The 19,420-nt window shown below is 37.4% G+C and overlaps 5 protein-coding genes across 7 annotated transcripts; 2 read left to right on the forward strand and 3 right to left on the reverse strand.

The window, feature by feature from the left end:
- Window positions 7-6,428, forward strand: LOC104730055 (pantothenate kinase 2). Of its 2 annotated transcripts, XM_010449125.2 has the most exons (22): window positions 7-318; window positions 440-655; window positions 976-1,028; window positions 1,280-1,396; window positions 1,623-1,742; window positions 1,863-1,957; window positions 2,038-2,131; window positions 2,259-2,390; window positions 2,511-2,623; window positions 2,717-2,909; window positions 3,829-4,037; window positions 4,163-4,207; window positions 4,304-4,352; window positions 4,470-4,552; window positions 4,633-4,749; window positions 4,817-4,880; window positions 5,000-5,146; window positions 5,242-5,400; window positions 5,539-5,622; window positions 5,707-5,901; window positions 6,000-6,071; window positions 6,157-6,428. In XM_010449125.2, exons 1-22 carry the CDS (start codon window positions 51-53, stop codon window positions 6,247-6,249), a joined length of 2,718 nt encoding a protein of 905 aa, XP_010447427.1. In that variant the 5' UTR covers window positions 7-50; the 3' UTR covers window positions 6,250-6,428. The 2 variants fall into 2 exon arrangements, with proteins under 2 accessions (XP_010447427.1, XP_010447428.1); XM_010449126.2 differs by lacking the exon at window positions 7-318 and having other exon boundaries at window positions 1,261-1,396.
- Window positions 6,276-8,177, reverse strand: LOC104730054 (putative exosome complex component rrp40). The gene is made up of 8 exons (XM_010449124.2): window positions 7,958-8,177; window positions 7,775-7,849; window positions 7,540-7,626; window positions 7,326-7,382; window positions 7,101-7,193; window positions 6,916-6,988; window positions 6,759-6,834; window positions 6,276-6,667 (listed from the first exon to the last, which is right to left on the reverse strand). Exons 1-8 carry the CDS (start codon window positions 8,009-8,011, stop codon window positions 6,454-6,456), a joined length of 729 nt encoding a protein of 242 aa, XP_010447426.1. The 5' UTR covers window positions 8,012-8,177; the 3' UTR covers window positions 6,276-6,453.
- On the forward strand, window positions 8,209-9,475 carry LOC104730056 (heat stress transcription factor B-2b-like). The gene is made up of 3 exons (XM_010449128.2): window positions 8,209-8,262; window positions 8,423-8,690; window positions 8,770-9,475. The coding sequence occupies exons 2-3, from the start codon at window positions 8,448-8,450 to the stop codon at window positions 9,217-9,219; spliced, it is 693 nt and encodes a 230-aa protein (XP_010447430.1). The 5' UTR covers window positions 8,209-8,262; window positions 8,423-8,447; the 3' UTR covers window positions 9,220-9,475.
- LOC104730057 (alkane hydroxylase MAH1) lies at window positions 11,134-12,803 on the reverse strand. The gene has a single exon (XM_010449129.1). The coding sequence runs from the start codon at window positions 12,782-12,784 to the stop codon at window positions 11,258-11,260; it is 1,527 nt and encodes a 508-aa protein (XP_010447431.1). The 5' UTR covers window positions 12,785-12,803; the 3' UTR covers window positions 11,134-11,257.
- On the reverse strand, window positions 13,323-18,553 carry LOC104730058. 2 transcript variants are annotated; one of them, XM_019234156.1, is made up of 11 exons: window positions 17,952-18,553; window positions 17,750-17,860; window positions 17,519-17,617; window positions 17,330-17,416; window positions 16,965-17,073; window positions 16,496-16,875; window positions 15,554-15,970; window positions 15,264-15,428; window positions 14,928-15,170; window positions 14,127-14,333; window positions 13,323-13,895 (listed from the first exon to the last, which is right to left on the reverse strand). In XM_019234156.1, the coding sequence occupies exons 1-11, from the start codon at window positions 18,039-18,041 to the stop codon at window positions 13,635-13,637; spliced, it is 2,169 nt and encodes a 722-aa protein (XP_019089701.1). In that variant the 5' UTR covers window positions 18,042-18,553; the 3' UTR covers window positions 13,323-13,634. The 2 variants fall into 2 exon arrangements, with proteins under 2 accessions (XP_019089701.1, XP_010447433.1); XM_010449131.2 differs by lacking the exon at window positions 15,554-15,970 and having other exon boundaries at window positions 16,079-16,875.

The following is a 19,420-nucleotide window of genomic DNA, read 5'->3' on the forward strand; positions in this document are numbered from 1 at the left end:
GATTTTGGGGTTTTTTTTTTTTTTTTTTTCTTTTCAATAAAATAAAAAAAATGGCGGGTCCAGGAGATGAGCATGATCCAAGTCTTGACGATAAAAAAGAAGCTGAAGCAAAATCTCAGGTTTGTGTTGGTGTTGGTGAGAAAGATATGTCTCCTTCTTCTTCTGTTCCGGGGACTTCTCCAATCCACAGATCAGGCTCTAGGCCTCAACTTGATCTTAGCAAAGCTGAAATCCAGGGCAATCTCGAGGAGAGAGATCCCACCATTTTGTTGCCTAATCAGTCTGATGATATCTCTCATTTAGCTCTTGATATCGGAGGTCTGTATATCTTTCTCTAATCATCAAAAAAATCTTTCTTACCTTTTGTTTCAATTGTAATTGAATTTTGGAAATTTGGATGCTTTGTTTTGGTGCTGAATGTGAACTCGTTTATTTGTAGGGTCTTTGATAAAGCTGCTGTATTTTTCGCGGCATGAGGACTACTCTAATGATGATGATAAGCGGAAGAGGACGATCAAGGAGAGATTGGGTATAACCAATGGCAACTTGAGAAGCTATCCTGTTCTTGGTGGGAGACTTCATTTTGTCAAGTTTGAGACTAACAAAATTAATGAGTGTTTGGATTTTATTCATTCCAAGCAGCTTCATCGCCGAGGTATTGTCTTTTTTTCCTACTTTTCATGTAACAAACTTTTGGACTGAACGCTAAGTGATGTGCTTACATAATGATTATGCTCAGTTGATGTGGTTTTGTCAAATTTTGACTTCCGTTAGTTTCTGTAAGTAGGCTGGAGATGTAATTAAGTAGGAGGTAATATATATGTATACCGTACTACTCCTGTCATGTCTAAATGGTCACTGGCACTTTTGTTTTGCTCTTATTGTTTGTAAGATCAGTTTCTGGTGATTGACTGCTTAATTCGTCTTCTTCTCCATTTTTATTTCATCCAACTCTCTTTTTACATTGGTGAATAGATCCTTATCCTTGGAGTTCCAGGACCTTGCCTTTGGGGACTGGTGTTATCAAGGTAATGACATTTTTATGACTTGGTTGTTTTTTATCTTTATCTCCTTTTGAGGCTACTTTTGGATATAATTAGCTCGTTATGTCATTTGATATACCAGAAAATATTTGAGACGATTATTGTTTTTAGGTGAAACCTTTTTCTTGATGTTCTTATGTCTTGTATATCCTTGTCATGTGATTTGCTGATTTGGATTTGATTAGTTGGCGATTGCTTGTTTAAACATATGAGTTAGGCGTATGTATAACTTACAGGTCACAGGTGGCGGGGCCTATAAATTTGCAGACTTGTTCAAGGAACGGCTGGGTGTTAGTATTGAGAAAGAAGATGAAATGCATTGCCTTGTTTCTGGAGCAAATTTTTTGCTCAAAGTAAGACCTTTCTTTATGCAACATTCCTGTTACGTTGTGTCTTTATTACTAGCACTTGCAAAGCAGAAACTTAAGGACAGGGTTACATTATGTGTGACCAGCTGTGTGTTCCAATACATATAGTTCTTTTAAGACTATTAAATTTTTGCCATTAGTTTATTTGTTTTTTTTTTAATCTACATGTGTATGTTTGATATTTATTCTTAGTTTCATGCTTTTTCTGCAGGCTATTCGACATGAAGCCTTCACGCACATGGAGGGTGAAAAAGAATTTGTACAGATAGATCCAAATGACTTGTATCCCTATCTTCTTGTGAACGTTGGGTCTGGTGTTAGCATAATCAAGGTATTTGTTTACATTTGCTACTTCTTTCACAAACTGTGTTTGTTGTGGCTTCTTTAAAAGTTGGGAGGTCAGAAAGTTGCATGGACCTATAGATTCATGCAATGTCTTTTCAAAATATAGGTTGATGGAGAAGGAAAGTTTGAACGTGTGAGTGGGACTAATGTTGGTGGTGGTACCTACTGGGGATTAGGAAGACTTCTAACGAAGTGCAAGAGGTTACAATGGATCTGTTTTTGCATTACTTCATTATATTGTTATTTCCTATACCTTAATGATGTTTTCTTCTGTTTTTTAGTTTTGATGAGTTGTTAGAACTCAGCCAAAAGGGAGATAATAGTGCCATTGACATGCTTGTTGGTGATATTTATGGGGGCATGGATTACTCCAAGGTATGAGTCTACTTTGCATCAGACTACATTTGATCTTATACATTGTGGGATGTGACTGCTCTTTTATTAAAACTTTAGAATGCTTTATTACTACTGTTCTAGTAATTCTCAGTAACCTATTATACAGATTGGTCTTTCTGCTTCAACAATAGCTTCTAGTTTTGGCAAGGCGATCTCTGAAAATAAGGAACTGGACGATTACCGACCTGAAGATATTTCATTGTCTCTATTGCGGATGATTTCATACAATATTGGACAGGTTCGTGAGTCCAAAGGTTTCGAGGAAAAGTTCTTGAGAAAATTACTTTTCATTTGATAGGTGAATGGGGTTAAGTTGCTTGAGAATATTTTGAGTTTCTGATTTCTTGTTTCTGTGTAGATATCATATTTGAACGCCCTTCGCTTTGGGTTGAAGCGAATATTTTTTGGAGGATTTTTCATAAGGGGTCATGCATATACCATGGACACAATTTCCTTTGCTGTACATTTCTGGTAATATCTTGACTAGTAAACTTGGACCTAGATGTGATATGCGCACTCCACTTTCATCACTCAACTCCATTAATGTCTTGTTTGATAAACTAGGTCGAAAGGAGAGATGCAAGCTATGTTCTTGAGGCATGAAGGTTTTCTGGGTGCTCTGGGTGCGTTCATGAGCTATGAGAAGCACGGTTTGGATGATTTAATGTCACATCAGTTGGTTGAGAGGTTCCCAATGGGTGCACCATATACTGGAGGAAATATTCACGGACCACCTCTCGGTGATTTGAACGAGAAGGTAACAATCTAGCTTGCGTTTTAACAAAGTCTCAGATTGTTCGATTTGGTACTTTGAAACTGACAGCCAATGATTCCTTAGTGACATGGTACTGCTCAAAATATTAAAGTGCAGGAATATGATACTGTTCTATACTTTGTGCTGGGTAAAGTGTGTGCTGCGTACCACTATAGTATTCTTTAGGCCATATCATTATAGAATATGCTGTTCTTGAAAATGGAATATTTTGGTGAATGTTTGATTTTCCATGGACTTACTGAATCTGAATATTATGGCCGTAGGAGATGGTCGGATACTTTGAGAGTATTGAAGTGCACTGTTACTTGTTCCTTTCCATGCTCTGTGTGCTGACTGATTTTGATTGGATACTCGATCATTCGCCATGAAGATTAGTCACTAGAATATCTTTTAGAGTCTGGTCTAGAGCTTTTTCCCATAGAAAATATATACATAGTTTAGGTATATGTTATCTGACAAATCAAGGATCTGCAGTACAATTCGAATTTATAAATCTTTATTCTAACTTGTCCTCCTATCAGTAAAGAATGTGCTTATGCTTGTATGGATATTATTCACTTTGAAGTATGCTGGTTCTTTCTTTTTTTTCATACAAAGTATCAATTTATGTGACATAAAAGAATAATAGAAAGCAAGAGTAAGAATCATAATTTCTCCCCTACAGTAACCAACTTTGTTGATATTATATAACGTAAAAGATCATCTATAACATACATACTATTGATTCCTTTTTGTAACATACAAATCTTTGTCACAGTTATATTCTCTTTTTATTTGATGTATATATATCAAATACTAGATAGAATCAGGTGCTCTCCCTATTTCAACTAGTTATAAGTGTTCTGTGAATCTGGTCTGGATAAGTTTTGGAGTTTAAAGATACTTTCCTGGTTGCTTTCAGATTTCGTGGATGGAAAAGTTTGTGCGTAGAGGAACTGAAATAACTGCTCCTGTACCGATGACTCCATCTAAAACAACTGGCCTTGGAGGGTTTGAAGTTCCTTCATCCAGAGGTAGTGCTTTAAGATCTGATGCCAGTGCATTAAACGTTGGTGTTCTCCATCTTGTGCCCACACTGGAGGTGTTCCCATTGCTGGCTGACCCAAAAACGTAAGTGGCATGTCCCTGTGTAATAATATATTGAGCTTGTACATATATCTCCTGGTTTGTCGCTTGTTCATGATTTTGGAGAATTTATGTACTTGTGTTTAATCAACTTGTTTATCTTACACCAGGTATGAGCCTAACACAATTGATCTATCAGATCAAGGCGAACGAGAGTGAGTAATAAGTCGACGCTGATCTTCCAAAATAGGGGTTTTATTTGATGAAATCACTTTTTTTTTCTTAAATTGCTTATTTTGTCTGGTGTATAGGTACTGGCTCAAAGTTCTGTCCGAGCATTTACCAGACCTTGTTGATACGGTAACTGTTAAAGTTAACACATAGGAATTGTATTCCACCTTCAGTATTGTTTCTTATTGGGTGGTGAAGATTCTTTATGGCCTGGTACTTACTATGATTCCGTGGACATAATTATAGGCTGTGGCAAGTGAAGGAGGAACTGAGGATGCGAAAAGGCGTGGTGATGCTTTTGCTCGTGCTTTTTCAGCTCATTTGGCAAGGTTTGATTCATTACAACAGATTCCCTTCTTCTATTTCTTTTGTGCTTTTGGCTTTTGCTGACAATTTAGTTTGGCTGAAGATTAATGGAAGAGCCAGCTGCATATGGAAAGCTGGGGCTAGCAAATCTCTTGGAACTTAGGGAAGAATGCTTAAGGGAATTCCAGTTTGTTGATGCCTATAGAAGCATCAAGCAAAGGTAAATCATAGTCTTATTATCTCTCTTCTACTTGGACTTTTTCTTATGCTCTCTCCGAAATTGATAGGGAGAACGAGGCATCACTTGCTGTTTTACCTGATTTACTGGAGGAGCTTGATTCAATGAGCGAGGTCTGTGATTTATAACCTTCCTTTCTCTGTAGGATTATAATTTGTTAATGAAACGTTTTACTGCTATGCATGAGACAACGTCTCTCATTACTGTTTTAAAATATTTCTCGGATATTCAGGAGGCAAGGTTGCTTACACTTATAGAAGGTGTTCTTGCTGCAAACATATTCGACTGGGGATCTCGAGCATGTGTGGATCTTTATCACAAAGGAACCATTATTGAAATATACAGAATGAGTCGCAACAAGATGCAGAGACCGTGGAGGGTGAGAGACAAGACCACCTTTTTTTCTTTCTCTGAGGTTACTGTTTGCTAACTGTTAATCTTAAGCTGGAAATGTTTTGTTATCCGTAAAATCAGATAGATGATTTTGATGCTTTCAAAGAAAGGATGCTTGGATCTGGAGGTAAGCAGCCTCATCGACATAAAAGAGCGTTACTTTTTGTTGATAACTCGGGAGCAGACGTTATTCTTGGGATGCTTCCTCTTGCCCGAGAGTTTATCCGTCGTGGGACTGAAGTATGTATCTTTCTCGAGCTCTTCCTATAGTAATTAAATTTCTTCCTACTCTTCACAAAACTATATACAGTGGCCAAACTATTTCTTTGTGAAATTAGTTGAGGAAACACTAAACAAATGGTTATTATGATTCTCCAGGTTGTTTTAGTGGCAAACTCTCTTCCTGCTCTTAACGACGTTACCGCTATGGAACTCCCTGATATAGTCGCAGGGGCTGCTAAGGTTTTCTTGGTTCAACTTTTGAATCTTTGTAGTAGTGATAATGTTTTTTCGTGTAACTAACTCTTTTGTTCGGTACTCTTGAAGCACTGTGACATCTTAAGAAGAGCGGCAGAAATGGGAGGCTTACTTGTAGATGCGATGGTAAATCCGGGAGATGGGTCAAAGAAGGATTTAACTTCAGCACCATTGATGGTTGTTGAAAATGGATGCGGAAGTCCTTGCATCGACCTCAGACAAGTCAGCTCCGAGCTTGCAGCCGCTGCCAAAGACGCTGATCTTGTATCTACAAAACCTTCTCTGTTTTTACCTGACATAAACTAGAAACACACAAAAAGAGATAAGCTTTGTTCATGACTTGATGTTTAATGATATTGCAGGTTGTCTTGGAAGGTATGGGAAGAGCACTTCACACCAACTTCAACGCTCAATTCAAATGCGAGGCTCTCAAGGTTTTAACCTCACTTGACAGAAAATTTCAAGTCTAGAATTGTTATCGAAACTTTTGACTGAAACCTTTCTCTTCCTGTTTGGCAGCTAGCAATGGTGAAAAATCAGAGATTGGCTGAGAAGTTGATAAAAGGAAACATATATGATTGTGTATGCAGATACGAGCCTCCCTCTCTTTAACAATGTTATGTATCATTGCTTCAACCTTTAGACTACTATGCTCCAATAGTTTATTGGCTCACTGTTGTATACATTCGTCAATTGGCATATGTATTTTTTTAGTAGACTAAACTTTTACTGTATAAATTTGTATTTGAATTAAATAAAATCACTTGCTAAAGAGCAACATCAAGGTTCAACTACAGCTCAAGGAACAATAATGTATCAGTCTGAAATTTTAGCGAGCAATTTCTCAACCATGATTCTCTGCTGAGTCCCACTTAGAGATTCCGAGTTCATCATTGCATTGGATACGATAATGACTGTACGTGGAGCAGCCGCGTTTACCCAAACTCTTCCATTTAAGCCCACAGCTATCTCGAATGAGAGTTTCTTTCCAAGAGCCTCGATGACCGGGCATGTTGGTGAACTCAACAGCCTACAAGATATGAAGAAAGTAAGAAAATTAAGTCAAAAGAAGATAGATCAAGTATAAGATATAGACAGTTCTATAAGGAAGTATATCTCACATTCTTGAAAGACCAGTTGAAGTTTCAAACATGAAACCATCTCTCAAGGGTCCAAATGATGCAGCTTTCCCACTTGCTAATACATAGAAACAAGAGAAGCATTTAGAGTAGGCTAAGGAAAAACAGCATTGTTTAGCCTCCAAAGCTTTAAACTTACCGTCAGTACAAGACACCTCCGGATTCATTCCTGTGTTTGTCTTGACAACCCGACGATAAAGCAGAGTGCCTACCTGTTTAGTATACAAACATTTTAACACTGCGTAAACAAGAAATTCATAGAGAATGTCATATTCCAAATGAGAATTTAAGAGAGCTTTCTGATTAATCAGAATGTGTACATGCCTCAAACTTGGGAATATTTCTTCTTGTTCCTCCTTCGAATGCAAGAACTGGCAGAAGCGCAAGTTGAGGTCCTTTTATGTCCACCCAAAAATTCTACATGAGTAACAAGAAACACTTCAATATATCGATACCTCATAGTAAAATGCATTCAGAGATGATGACCAATCTGAGAAGGATCTAAGAACAATACAAGAATCTATACAAGCAAGATCACAAAGGACTTACATCTGCTTTAGATTCTACCACAATTCCAAGAACATGATCCTCAGGGCGAGGTATGTACTGCAAAAACCATAATAACAGAGTCAACAAACAACTAGAATTGAGACTTACACAGATAATCAACAAAACAGAACCGTGCACAGACATATAAATAATACACAACAAGCTCAAACCAGAAAGGCAAAGATTGAATCATCTTATAATGAAGTGAGCTCACCCGTTTATGAGAAATTTGGACCCAATACTTATTAGGCTTGGAGTAACTTAATTTGCCAGCTCTCATGGCAGAGATAGCATCACTATCCTGAAACAAGCCAAAAACAAACACATATTTCAAAAACATACTCTAATCCCTTTAGCATTGCAGCTCATGGAAGCAACTGTTTGTAATATCACAAATCCCACTGGAATAATTTGTTTAGATATGCAATTGCAAACGAAGAAGACGAAACCTGACGGAGGCCACTGCCGAGCTTGATTGTCTGATTAGTCATGTTTGACAAATCAAGAACAACATCACCTGGAACCTGAAACAAATTTGAAAAATCCATGTTTGATTCTAACCAAATCGAACCATAAAGAAACGAAAAAAAAGTGTTTTTTATTTAGAAGTGGGCAGATGGAAAAATACGGACAACAATCTGATCAATGAGGCTTGAGGGCAAGACAGAAGAAGCTTTGGCACTCATCTTCGAAATAGAAAAACCCTAATTCCCCTGTTAAAGTTGATTCCTTGGGGAGGTTAACGATGATCTGATCCCCCAAAACACTCTTTTAGTAGTCTCCTCCACTCTTTCTTTTTATTTTTGGCCGCAAAGAAACCTTTTTTTTTTTTTACTTTTTTTTTTTGGACATAACATAAAGTCATAAACCGACCGAACCTATTTAAAGTGTTGGTCTGTTTGGTTTCGGGGGAGGTTACAGAGACACCTAACGAAAGGTCGGATTTTTAAAATTGATTTTTCAGACTTCAAAAATCTTGTGATTTTGTCTTTCTCTCTCGTTCAATTTGTTTGGTTTTGTCTCCTCGATCGGCCTTGTTGCTTGTTGCATAACCAAATTTTGATAATTGTTGTTGGTGTGCTATGTTGATTCTCTAGGGTTTGCTGAAATTGATTTAGGGAGATGGGTAATAATGGTTACGCTTTTGAACATCCACCTCTCAAGAAGTTAGGCCCACGCCGCCGTTATTTCCCGTGTGAGTTATACAAGATTGTGAATGATCCTAAAACGAATTCAGTAATCTCATGGGGTGAGGAGGGCAAGAGTTTCATCATCTGGGATCCGCAGGAGTTTTCCAGAGATGTGCTTTTCAAGGCCCTTTATCTACTTTCATTTTCACTGTTCGAGACGCGGCTTAAGTCATTTGTAAGTTTCTTGCCTTTTTTTCTTTTTGATTTATACATACATACACCTTTGGATCTTTTCAATGCCTTTTTTTTTGTAGGGCTTTAGAAGAGTTGAGTCTGAGTCTGCTGCCCACTTTGAATATGCAAACGATGATTTTGTGAGAGGTGAACCTAAGCGTGCTCTTGAGATACAGAAGCGCTACATGCAGCCTTTTGGACCAGCATCCCCTGCCTATAAGCCAATTTTGATAGAACCTGCTGCTTTGGAGGCATTAATGAGTAAGCCGCCCTCCGTCTCACTTCTTCCCCCTGGAACTCTTGGCCCCATGCCATCATTGCAAGATCCGGTTGCTTTGAAGGCTTACTTTAACGATGCCTGGTACCGAGTGGTAGCTATGCCAAAGGATCCATTGAGCGCTCGCGAGAAAGAACTGGCTGCGTCATTGATGCATGGTCTCAAGGACGAGATTATGCGCAGGAGAGCTTCTGTTATGGAAGCTTTGGCAAACGCTTCAGGTCCATCAAGAGAAAGAGATACCACTCTGTGATTTATATCTATCTATCTATCACACTCTTGCTCTTTTATATATCCTCTATCCTTGCACTAGTAATATCTATGTTGGTGTCCCTTCCTCCCTACTTTAACTTCTCTTCTTCTTCTCTTGTCTTCGCAATTTCCTACACAAAAATGCTCTGTAACCCTCTTATGATCATATACTCTCTAGCTTTATCTGTTTCTAGGACATATCATTCTGTTTGGTTTATGTCTTTTTCAGAATGAATCCTACGTTATGTAGCTGACTATGAAAAAAACCCCAAAGAAGTGCAAATAAGGTACAAGCACTTCATCCGTAAAAGATGATAAAGTTCTCTACCATAATTATTTCTGCAATAGTTTTTATACCAACAAAACATGATTTTAGCTTTCACTAATCTCACAAAATCATAAAATTTTCTAAGGTGATAGAAGTCGGATCTCAACCATTATGAACGTTATAATGTTTTGTTTGTTTTTTTTTTTTTTTTGACTTGGGAATAAAAAAAATTAGGTGATTTGGAATAGACCCGTTAAATAAAGCTCAATTTTGAGACGTAATACCCGTTAAATTAGGTGATCTTACAAATGAACTTTTAGTTTCTGGCTGTTTTGATTTCTGTTGGGCTCGACCCTAAGGGTCCGAATGGTAACCGCGGATTTAGTAGTGCAGGACAAATAATTTGGTAGTACGGTACGGTTCAACTGCGGTACGTGCGGAAGAAATGTATTTGCGGGACAAGTGCGGTTACTCCAAAATAAGCGGTACAAAATAATGTTTGATTGGTGAAAAATTATTTGCGGTGCGGATTTCATATTATTTTGATATTAAGGATAACTATGATAATTAGGTAGCATTTACAATAATACTATTTCCATTATCATAACAAACATTCATTTTTATTGAAATTTAAACCACATATTACAAAATTATTTGTTACTACATAAAAACCTCTATAAATTAATAAAGTCGGGACCATGAAATTTTATTAATTTAAAGAGGTTTTAATTTATCGATAAATTAATAATTATTAATTTATAGAGAGACTTTCCTAATTTGGTAAAAAAACATTAAAATAAGATTTAATCTTTATATTAAAATATTAAAAAAATTAAAATATTTTTATAAAATCAATTACAATGAAAATAACAATTACAATGTTTTGAAGATAGCACTCAAAGATTTTTATATAGTAAAAATATTAAAAATGAACTCTAATAAAAATTAATGTGTAGATATATACATATATTTAGATAATTTATATTATTGATGGGACTATATATTTACAAAGGAGTTTCAAAAAGATTATTATTTTATTATATTATCGAATATTGTCCAAAATTACACTAGTCCCAACTTGGGGCCGAATAAATTTATTAATTTATAAAGATTATTAATTTAACGAGTATTAATTTATAGAGTTTCTACTGTATTTATTTTGTTATTTATAGTTATAATTATTTATTGTATAATTATAAATTTATTATTAATCATTTAGTCATAAAAAGCGGATTTTAAGGTGTCCCACACCATATGTGGAGTTATTTACAAAGGAGTGCGTTTTTCATTTTATTAGACATAACAAAAATTTATTGCGGATTTCCTTAAATAAAAGCGGATTTCCTTTTTTGTATTTTGAAAAACCGCAAATTACTTGATTGGTGTAGTTATTGCGGATTTTGTTTTTTTGGAAATAAGCCCAGCTTATTTAAGTATCCATTCATGGCCTAAATTTTACTAATGTGGGATTTTTTTTTTTTTCCTTTTCCAAAAGAAACAAATGGATGAATTTGTCTTCTTTTACTCTTTACTTTTTGTTTGTTTGTCAATTCTCTCATCTGCAGACGCAGGAACATGATGTACTACGTTATGTAGCTGACTATGAAAAAAACCCAAAGAAATGAAAATAAGGTAAAAGCACTTCATCCCGATGCAGTAACAGAATACATGATTCAATTCGTCAAAATCGTAAAAGATGATAAAGTTCTCTACCATAATTATTTCTGCAATAGTTTTTATACCAACAAAACATGATTTGATTTGAATAGTTTCACGCTAAACATCTCTTCGTAACTGTGATTCTAAGTCCGTGCTTCATCGACAGTATAATACCAAGAACTGGCTCAATCTTCTGCCCTTCGACAACCTTAATGTCATAGTTTTGTAATATCTCCACTGCCACTATCTTCATTTGATTCAAAGCTATGTGCTTACCTAGACAAGTTCTTGGACCGGCATTAAACGATAAAAACTTGAAGGAAGGCTCATGTTTCATGCCTCCATTCTCGGTAATCCATCTCTCTGGCTTGAACTGCAATGCGTCTTCTCCCCAAACTGCTCGCATCCTCCCCAACGCATAAAGACAGATAACAATATTGGAGTTTGCATCGACTTTATGACCACTTGGTAACACATCTGATTTGATAGGAGACTTGCGCCCGAAGCAAACTGGTGGGTAAAGTCTCAATGCCTCACACAACGCACCATGTAAATACACCAACTTGTCCAGATTCTCTTGGCTATTTCCGGTTCTTGATAGATCCGTGTTGATGACCTCTTGGCGAATCTTGGCTACCACTTTTGGATTTTCAGAGAGAAGCCAGAAGAACCAAGAGAGAGCAGAGGCTGTTGTGTCTCTTCCGGCTAGAATGAAAGTTAAGATGTTGTCTCTGAGGAACTTGTCGTCACTCGTATTCAAGAGCTTGTACTTGGTTGTATCTAGCTTAATGAAGGAAGTTAAAATATCCTCACTCTCCACATTGGATTTATCAATAACCCCTTGTGATCTTTTCATCTCTTCTCTCTTGCCTGATATGTATTTTGCACACACACGGTCAAAAATTGCATTAGCTTTAGTCATCTTCTTCTCTTCTCCTAATCCCACCCAGTTTTGCAGCTTCCACAAGAATCTTGGTTTGACATGCCTATACAAAATCCCTTCTCCAACATCGTCGAGAGCTTTAGCAAATTCATCTTCAGGCATTTCAACGGAGAGAGATCTAGGATCAGAACCGGTTGCAAGGATTAAGATTGTATCGAAGGTGAACCTCCCGAACACGTCTTGCAAGTCCACGGTCGTTCCTTTCTCTGCAAAATGATCAAGAAGGGGAACAAGCCCGTCCTTGAGTTTACGTGTCATGGTACTCATTGAAAACCTTTGAAACTCTTGACGATGGAGAATGGCTTGATAAGACTTCCTCAGAGTCTTCCATAGCTCCAAGTCTGTGGTGATGATCCCGTCTCCGAACACATCAAAAACATCTTGGAACGCCGGTCCTTTGATGTAATTTGTGAAATTTGAGGTCATTATATGATGAATGTTAGCTGGATCTACCGTGACCAACATATCCATTCCAGCAAACTGCGGTCCTTCGAATGGAAACGTCAAGTTAGAGATTTCGAGAATCTTAACGCTGTAGTCATAGATTCGGTGAAGTGCCCTGAGCAGAGCAGGGAGCATCCGGAGGACCGGCCAGTTCAATCGGAACCGGCCATAAAGTTTCTTGAAGAGCAAGTAATGGAGGATAAGAAAACCAAGGATGGCTACAGAAACTTGAAGTAGACTTATTGAAGCCATTGGAGTAAGGCGCTTGATTTTAAAATACAACTCTGTGATGGATACTTTGCTGCCACAAGAGCTGAATTTATATGCACACACTTCAGGGGACTATTAACAAAACTATTTTTAAACACATTAAATCTTGTTATGCATAAACTGCAAGGGACGAGTAAATAATGCATATATCATCAAATTAGAAACTACTATTAAATTTGTCATTTCACCTAACTTTTTATTTTTGTGACAAGACACCCAACTTTTTCAATCATTTGGAAAATTGTCATTATTGCCCGTTGGCCATTTGTAACTTTATCAACTAATTAAGCTTATTGAAGCCATTAGAGAATGAGCTGGAGTCACGCACAGACTTCTGAGATATGAGCGCTTTAGGAAGTACATTAATTAACTTCTTCATCTCTGTCCAAAGAGGATGAATGTTTTAAGCATTTAATATTCTCTACCAGTTACCGTTTTAATTATGTAAATAAACTCTATGAATTAACTGGAGAAGAGAAGAAGTTCATGAAAGTGGTGAGGTGAGAGAAAAATGGACAAGGATGATGAATACATTCCTGTACCCTAAGAAAGAGTTCAGAACACAAGAAAGACTAAGTATATGCAACAGAGGATAGTTCAATACAATTATACAACAAACGTACTCAATACACATGTTTTTGCCTTATGTACTCGTCAAAAGGGGGTGGTCACATGTGTGTATATATATATCCATTACACATCACTCAGCTTCAACTAATTTGCTTCTCCAAGAGACCAACCGTTTTGTATTATAAAGCGACCAGTCCTTTGATTAAAGAGAGAGAAAAAATGGCAGTCTATCCTCAGGTCAAACCAGCTATTGTTATACCTATCACTTTAATGTCTCTGTTGATGCCTCTACTTTCTCATCACCAATTTCCTCATTCACATCTTCGTTGGTCTTTGCGTCTTTCTGGAGAGCACGAAGCATTGCAGAGTTCACCTGTTTTCTCAATTTCGCGTTCTCAACAAAGATGTTTGCCAGTATCTTCCTCAGCTCGTCCTCCACAATTCTTGTTTCGGTATCGGTGCTGAGAGATTTATCTATATCTTGAGCAGCAGCATTTTCATCAAACCCGGCAAGTAGCTGAGCCTGGAAATGGTCAACATCGTTAAAACTTGTAAAATGCACATTGCGACATTTTTTTATAGCAATGCTTCACTAGTGCAGCGAAAACCTAAATATTCTACACTTAGAATTAACTTTACGCTGATGCATATATCAAGACGCAGTTGAAAGTAACTCCTATAAGAAGAAACCTTGGATATCCTAAGTTGAGACATATGAAGTTAAATGAGAAATAAAGGAGAGATACAGCAATACCTCCTCAATTTGATCATCAGATATTGACAGCAAACGCAAAGCGTCTGATACTGCAGTTGAGTCCTCTGCGAAGTTACTGTTTCCGTCCACTGAAAAATTCAAGTTGTACTCTTTAAGCCGGTCGTGGAGAATCCTGCAGTCACTAAGCAGCTTTTTTCTAGCCGCTACAGTGTTCTCAAGTAGTTCTCTTTCCTGTTGGAGTAGTTTCTGAAAAGTGCAACATGTTCCAGTCTCAGTTGTGTTGTCTCTCTTGTTTCGATGCATAGTCATGCTGCCAAATAAGAAAATATATTTAATACTATACAAGGCAGAAATTACCTCGGCTTCAGTTTTATCTGTCAAAGATTGTGTCAGCTCTTTCTCTAATTCCACATGAGAACGCCTCAGAGATTTGACCTCTTTGACAAGAACTTTAATATCTGCTTTTGATTTTGCCTCTAATTCTTCATATCGCTTGGAGAGGTCCTCTAGTTGTTGTTTTTTGGCATCCAACTCTTTCGAAAAAACATGTCTTTCAGAGATAGTTGACTGTTCAGTGGGTTCTGCATGTGAGCTCCCATCCTAGTGTAATAAGTTGCATCAGCGTGCTTCTCTAAAATAGGAAAATTGGTTGCGAAAATAATTTTGTGGACACAGAACTATTTTAAATCATACCTCCNCAAGTAGTTCTCTTTCCTGTTGGAGTAGTTTCTGAAAAGTGCAACATGTTCCAGTCTCAGTTGTGTTGTCTCTATTGTTTCGATGCATAGTCATGCTGCCAAATAAGAAAATATATTTAATACTATACAAGGCAGAAATTACCTCGGCTTCAGTTTTATCTGTCAAAGATTGTGTCAGCTCTTTCTCTAATTCCACATGAGAACGCCTCAGAGATTTGACCTCTTTGACAAGAACTTTAATATCTGCTTTTGATTTTGCCTCTAATTCTTCATATCGCTTAGAGAGGTCCTCTAGTTGTTGTTTTTTGGCATCCAACTCTTTCGAAAAAACATGTCTTTCAGAGATAGTTGACTGTTCAGTGGGTTCTGCATGTGAGCTCCCATCCTAGTGTAATAAGTTGCATCAGCGTGCTTCTCTAAAAGAGGGAAATTGGTTGCGAAAATAATTTTGTGGACATAGAACTATTTTAAATTATACCTCTCTTAATTTTAACTTCATTTCCATCTCGTAAGATTTTTGTCTAAGTTCTTCCATATCCCACTGCATCTGATTGAATCTTTCCCTCTCGCTCATAATAGCTTGCTCCAAGTTCTCTTTGCTTCTCTGCTTAGTAGTTTCAAGTTCCCCTTCTAGATCATCAACCTGAGCAGTAAAAAACGGCATTACAACTCTACCATTCCCTTTAAAAAAAAAAATATAAGATACGTATGTTTATAACTACAAATGAAAAACAAAAACAGTATTCGATGTTACTATTCTAATTGTACCTTCTTGTTCAGGTAATCTTTCACGGCTATCTCTTGATTTAGTCTTGCTATAAGATCTTCCATATCTGTTTTTGCATTAACAAGTCTCTCATTCGTGGCTAACAAAATTCTGTTCAATTTATTCCGAAGCTCCAGTGGAAGAACTATTTGTGCACTACCCTGCCTCTCCGGGTTACCAGCAAGCCCAGATCCAAGTGCTACAGCAGGACCTCGGCGTAGATCCAGGTAGCTATCACTGCTTGAACTTAGGAGACCAGGTGTTGATGTTTCACCAGTGTGTAGAGCAAACCCATCAGCACTCTCAACAGAAAGCTTTCTATCATGCATTACTGAGTGAGATGATTCTGGTTCAGAAAGAAGTCGTGAGCCATTGTTAGCAAGAACTACACCTTTAGAAGCATTTCCATTATACACATCCTTCCCTAGGATATNCATTCCCTCCAAAGAAAAATTAATAAGATACGGATGTTTAGAACTAAAAATGAAAAAGAAAAACAGCATTCGATGTTACTTTTCTTATTGTACCTTTTTGTTCAGGTAATCTTTCACCGCTATCTCTTGATTTAGTCTTGCTATAAGATCTTCCATATCTGTTTTTGCATTAACAAGTCTCTCATTTGTGGCTAACAAAATTCTGTTCAATTTATTCCGAAGCTCCAGTGGAAGAACTATTTGTGCACTACCCTGCCTCTCCGGGTTACCAGCAAGCCCAGATCCAAGTGCTACAGCAGGACCTCGGCGTAGATCCAGGTAGCTATCACTGCTTGAACTTAGGAGACCAGATGTTGATGTTTCACCAGTGTGTAGAGCAAACCCATCAGCACTCTCAACAGAAAGCTTTCTATCATGCATTACTGAGTGAGATGATTCTGGTTCAGAGAGAAGTCGTGAGCCATTGTTAGCAAGAACTACACCTTTAGAAGCATTTCCATTATACACATCCTTCCCTAGGATATTATTGACATATCTTGAGCGAGCTTTATGCTTGGGAAAGTCTTCAAGTTGCTCAAGAATAGTTTGGCTCATTGAAAGTCCCTCGTCAATGTTGGACATGCTGAAGTTAACGAGCTTCTCTATTGGATTTGTAATATCCTCATCCAGAGTTAGATCTTCGGTGCCAATTTCAGAAATATCATCCTGTCCTAAACTTGGTGATCCAAGCTCAGATGTTTCATAAGCAGTATCACTGCCATAGTCAGATGTGAGAGAACTCCCACCCGCATGAAACAAGCTCAGACTTGGGTGAACCAAAGGAGACGACGAACTTGTGCTATTTCTATCATTATTGGCATCAGAGGCATTCTGATCTACATCTTGGCATGCTGGAAAAGCAAGATCATGTTAGACTCGTAATCACATATTACAGAACTGACCAATGCACGACTTAAGTGCATATTGTAATAGCTCATACCAGACCTAGCAGCAGCTTCTAGTTCAAGAAAGGATGCAACTACGACACTTCTTGCCAATTCTATATCAGATAATAGCTTCGTTATCCACTCCTCAAGAGAGCACCTTCTCTGCAACAAGGTCACAGCTATCACTTGTGAAACAAATAGTTTGCACGAATAATTGTAATTTTTCTGTTGGGACATGGCTTTCCATATATGTATACACATGAAGTCCATTAATCTGCATTATTCGTACTTAATCTTGGAAGGGAAGATTTTGGAGGCAGGGAAAAAAATAGCACTAAACAGAAAAGATATTGAGAATAACAGCAGTTACACAAGTGATCTCATTCACTTACTTAGCCCCAGAAAAAAAAATGCATACCTCTTCTAACACTGCTCTGCTTTTCATACGCAAGAGCCCTTTGGGGGGAGCTGACGGAAAACTTTTTCTAGGAAATGTTCTTTTAAGCTGCAAGGAAAACATGAATGTACATATCCCATCAAGAACATTACATTTAATCATACGGAGAGTTAGTATAACCCTTAAATTCAAGGAGAAAAAAATACTTACATCGGATAAAAGCTTAAGAAAATCATTAAATCTTCTCAACACTCCTCGCATTGTGGTAACACCTTCAGGGGATTGCAAACTTACTTGAACCCTGTAAAACTGTTCCACTAGAAAATGTCATATATGTAAGCAAGTTCAACTAAATATTCATGACACAACAACAACAAAAATTCCATTGATCATGTTTAAGTTTGTTGATTCCAAATGACAAAATCAGTTAAAGTAGATTACCACAACAGGGTCTGAGTTTCTCGACTTTGGAAGAACAATCCAGGAAGGTATAGTGACACAATAACTCCATCCGGTTCGTGGATCATGAGGCCATACTGTATCTCTACCACTCTGCGCCAAAAAAGAAGATAATAAAGGTTGCAGCTTCCAAATAAACAACATATTAAAGTATCGAATTATGGAAACATAAGTAAGAACTCACCCATTTGCGCGGGGGAGGACTCCAATCCATTCCCAATGGAAGCGGCGATGTTCCGTCATGCCTATGCTTCGGCGGACTCCGTCTCTGCATCACCACCTACTTAACTCTACCTATCTCTCCAGCTCTCCGGAATTCGAATCTGATATTCCGATCAGAACTAATCGGAGACGTGGATCGAGCCAGTAAATTTCCCGATCGGGAAAACCTCAAATTACGCAATCAGAAATCTTAGGATTAAGATCGAAGAGTAGGGTTTATGAATGGGGATCGTCGTCAGATCGAGAAGAGAGAGAGAGAGAGAGGACACAGAAGAAGAAGAAGAAGAAGAAGAAGAAGAAGAAGAAGAAGAAGAAGAAGAAGAAGAAGGGAACAGATGGCGTCTCTCAGGGTCTTCTCTTCCTCTCTGGGGTTGAATCCTCACGGACCACGGCGATTAACGGTGGTGTTGTGACGTCTACTTTTAACGGAAAAGCCGATATAAAACAACAACACGTGATTTGACGGAGGCGCGAAGCTTACCGTGTATCTATCTATTGTGTATATATGTCCCACCTTCTTCTTCCCGTAAGATTCGTTCGGTTTGGGTCTCTCTGACTCGTGAACCACGTTTTGGTTTTGAGTTGGGTTTATCAGAAGCTCATTCAGCCATTATCCACGTCATTTTCATTTTTTTTTCTGCCATTAACTTTGCTTTTTATATCTTTTTTTTTCCAAAAGGTTTTTCATTCATTCATATCTTATTCAGAAACCGAAATCAAATTTAGACCAGAAATAATTTCCAAACCGAAAAGATTAACCATTTCTGGTTTAATGAGCTGTTATTTTGCTAAACGTTGCGGTAGCAGCAACTGGTAAAGAAGGAAAACAATGTTATCGGAGAGAAGAATACATAGAGATGAGAGAGAAGTGTTGCAGATGATATACGCTGATGAAGATTGATATGTCGCTGAAATTTTTTCAGCTATCAACAGTGCCGGCCCAACATTTATGAGTGCTTTACGCAGAAATTTAAAAATGTATCATTTTCACCTATGACAAAAGTTATAAATTTTCTAAATAAGACCACAATTAGATATTTTAAAACTTTTTACATATCCTACAAAGGAAAAAAAGATCTTTTACGTATAAATAAAAAAGCCATTATACATATCCTAAAAAAAAGCCTTTTGTTTAACAGATTTTTAAGTGAAAAAAGTTTTTAAAAATTTAGGCCCGAATCCTTGGCTTCACTTTGCTTCTCCTGTGGGCCAAGCCTGGCTATCAATGTGATGTCGTCACGACTCAACGGATACCATCAGCGAATCATTTAGATCTGTAATTTTCAAACCTACGGTGTTGTTTAACATTGCTTTACTCCACTTGACATGTCGTTGCTACTTCAACATGTCGTTTCAATCTGCTGACGCCGCAACATTTAACAAAAGAAAAATAATATGTACATATTTCATTAAAAAAAAACTAATTTTGTA

Source organism: Camelina sativa, chromosome 12 (assembly GCF_000633955.1).
Source record: "Camelina sativa cultivar DH55 chromosome 12, Cs, whole genome shotgun sequence".
Classification (NCBI taxonomy): Eukaryota; Viridiplantae; Streptophyta; class Magnoliopsida; order Brassicales; family Brassicaceae; genus Camelina; species Camelina sativa.

What these genes read in the sequence shown, in the direction of transcription:
- LOC104730055 (XM_010449125.2), top strand. Translation starts at nt 51, where the DNA reads ATGGCGGGTCCAGGAGATGAGCATGATCCAAGTCTTGACGATAAAAAA. An exon ending in AGCTTGATTCAATGAGCGAG is followed by an intron (nt 4,881 to 4,999) that starts GTCTGTGATTTA and finishes TCGGATATTCAG; the next exon opens with GAGGCAAGGTTGCTTACACT. An exon ending in TAGTCGCAGGGGCTGCTAAG is followed by an intron (nt 5,623 to 5,706) that starts GTTTTCTTGGTT and finishes GTACTCTTGAAG; the next exon opens with CACTGTGACATCTTAAGAAG.
- LOC104730057 (XM_010449129.1), bottom strand. Translation starts at nt 12,784, where the DNA reads ATGGCTTCAATAAGTCTACTTCAAGTTTCTGTAGCCATCCTTGGTTTT.
- LOC104730056 (XM_010449128.2), top strand. Translation starts at nt 8,448, where the DNA reads ATGGGTAATAATGGTTACGCTTTTGAACATCCACCTCTCAAGAAGTTA. An exon ending in AGACGCGGCTTAAGTCATTT is followed by an intron (nt 8,691 to 8,769) that starts GTAAGTTTCTTG and finishes TTTTTTTTGTAG; the next exon opens with GGCTTTAGAAGAGTTGAGTC.
- LOC104730054 (XM_010449124.2), bottom strand. Translation starts at nt 8,011, where the DNA reads ATGAGTGCCAAAGCTTCTTCTGTCTTGCCCTCAAGCCTCATTGATCAG. An exon ending in GCCTCATTGATCAGATTGTT is followed by an intron (nt 7,850 to 7,957) that starts GTCCGTATTTTT and finishes AATTTGTTTCAG; the next exon opens with GTTCCAGGTGATGTTGTTCT. An exon ending in TCGGCAGTGGCCTCCGTCAG is followed by an intron (nt 7,627 to 7,774) that starts GTTTCGTCTTCT and finishes GGCTTGTTTCAG; the next exon opens with GATAGTGATGCTATCTCTGC.
- LOC104730058 (XM_019234156.1), bottom strand. Translation starts at nt 18,041, where the DNA reads ATGCAGAGACGGAGTCCGCCGAAGCATAGGCATGACGGAACATCGCCG. An exon ending in GAAACTCAGACCCTGTTGTG is followed by an intron (nt 17,618 to 17,749) that starts GTAATCTACTTT and finishes CTAGTGGAACAG; the next exon opens with TTTTACAGGGTTCAAGTAAG. An exon ending in AAGATTACCTGAACAAGAAG is followed by an intron (nt 15,429 to 15,553) that starts GTACAATTAGAA and finishes TTTACTGCTCAG; the next exon opens with GTTGATGATCTAGAAGGGGA.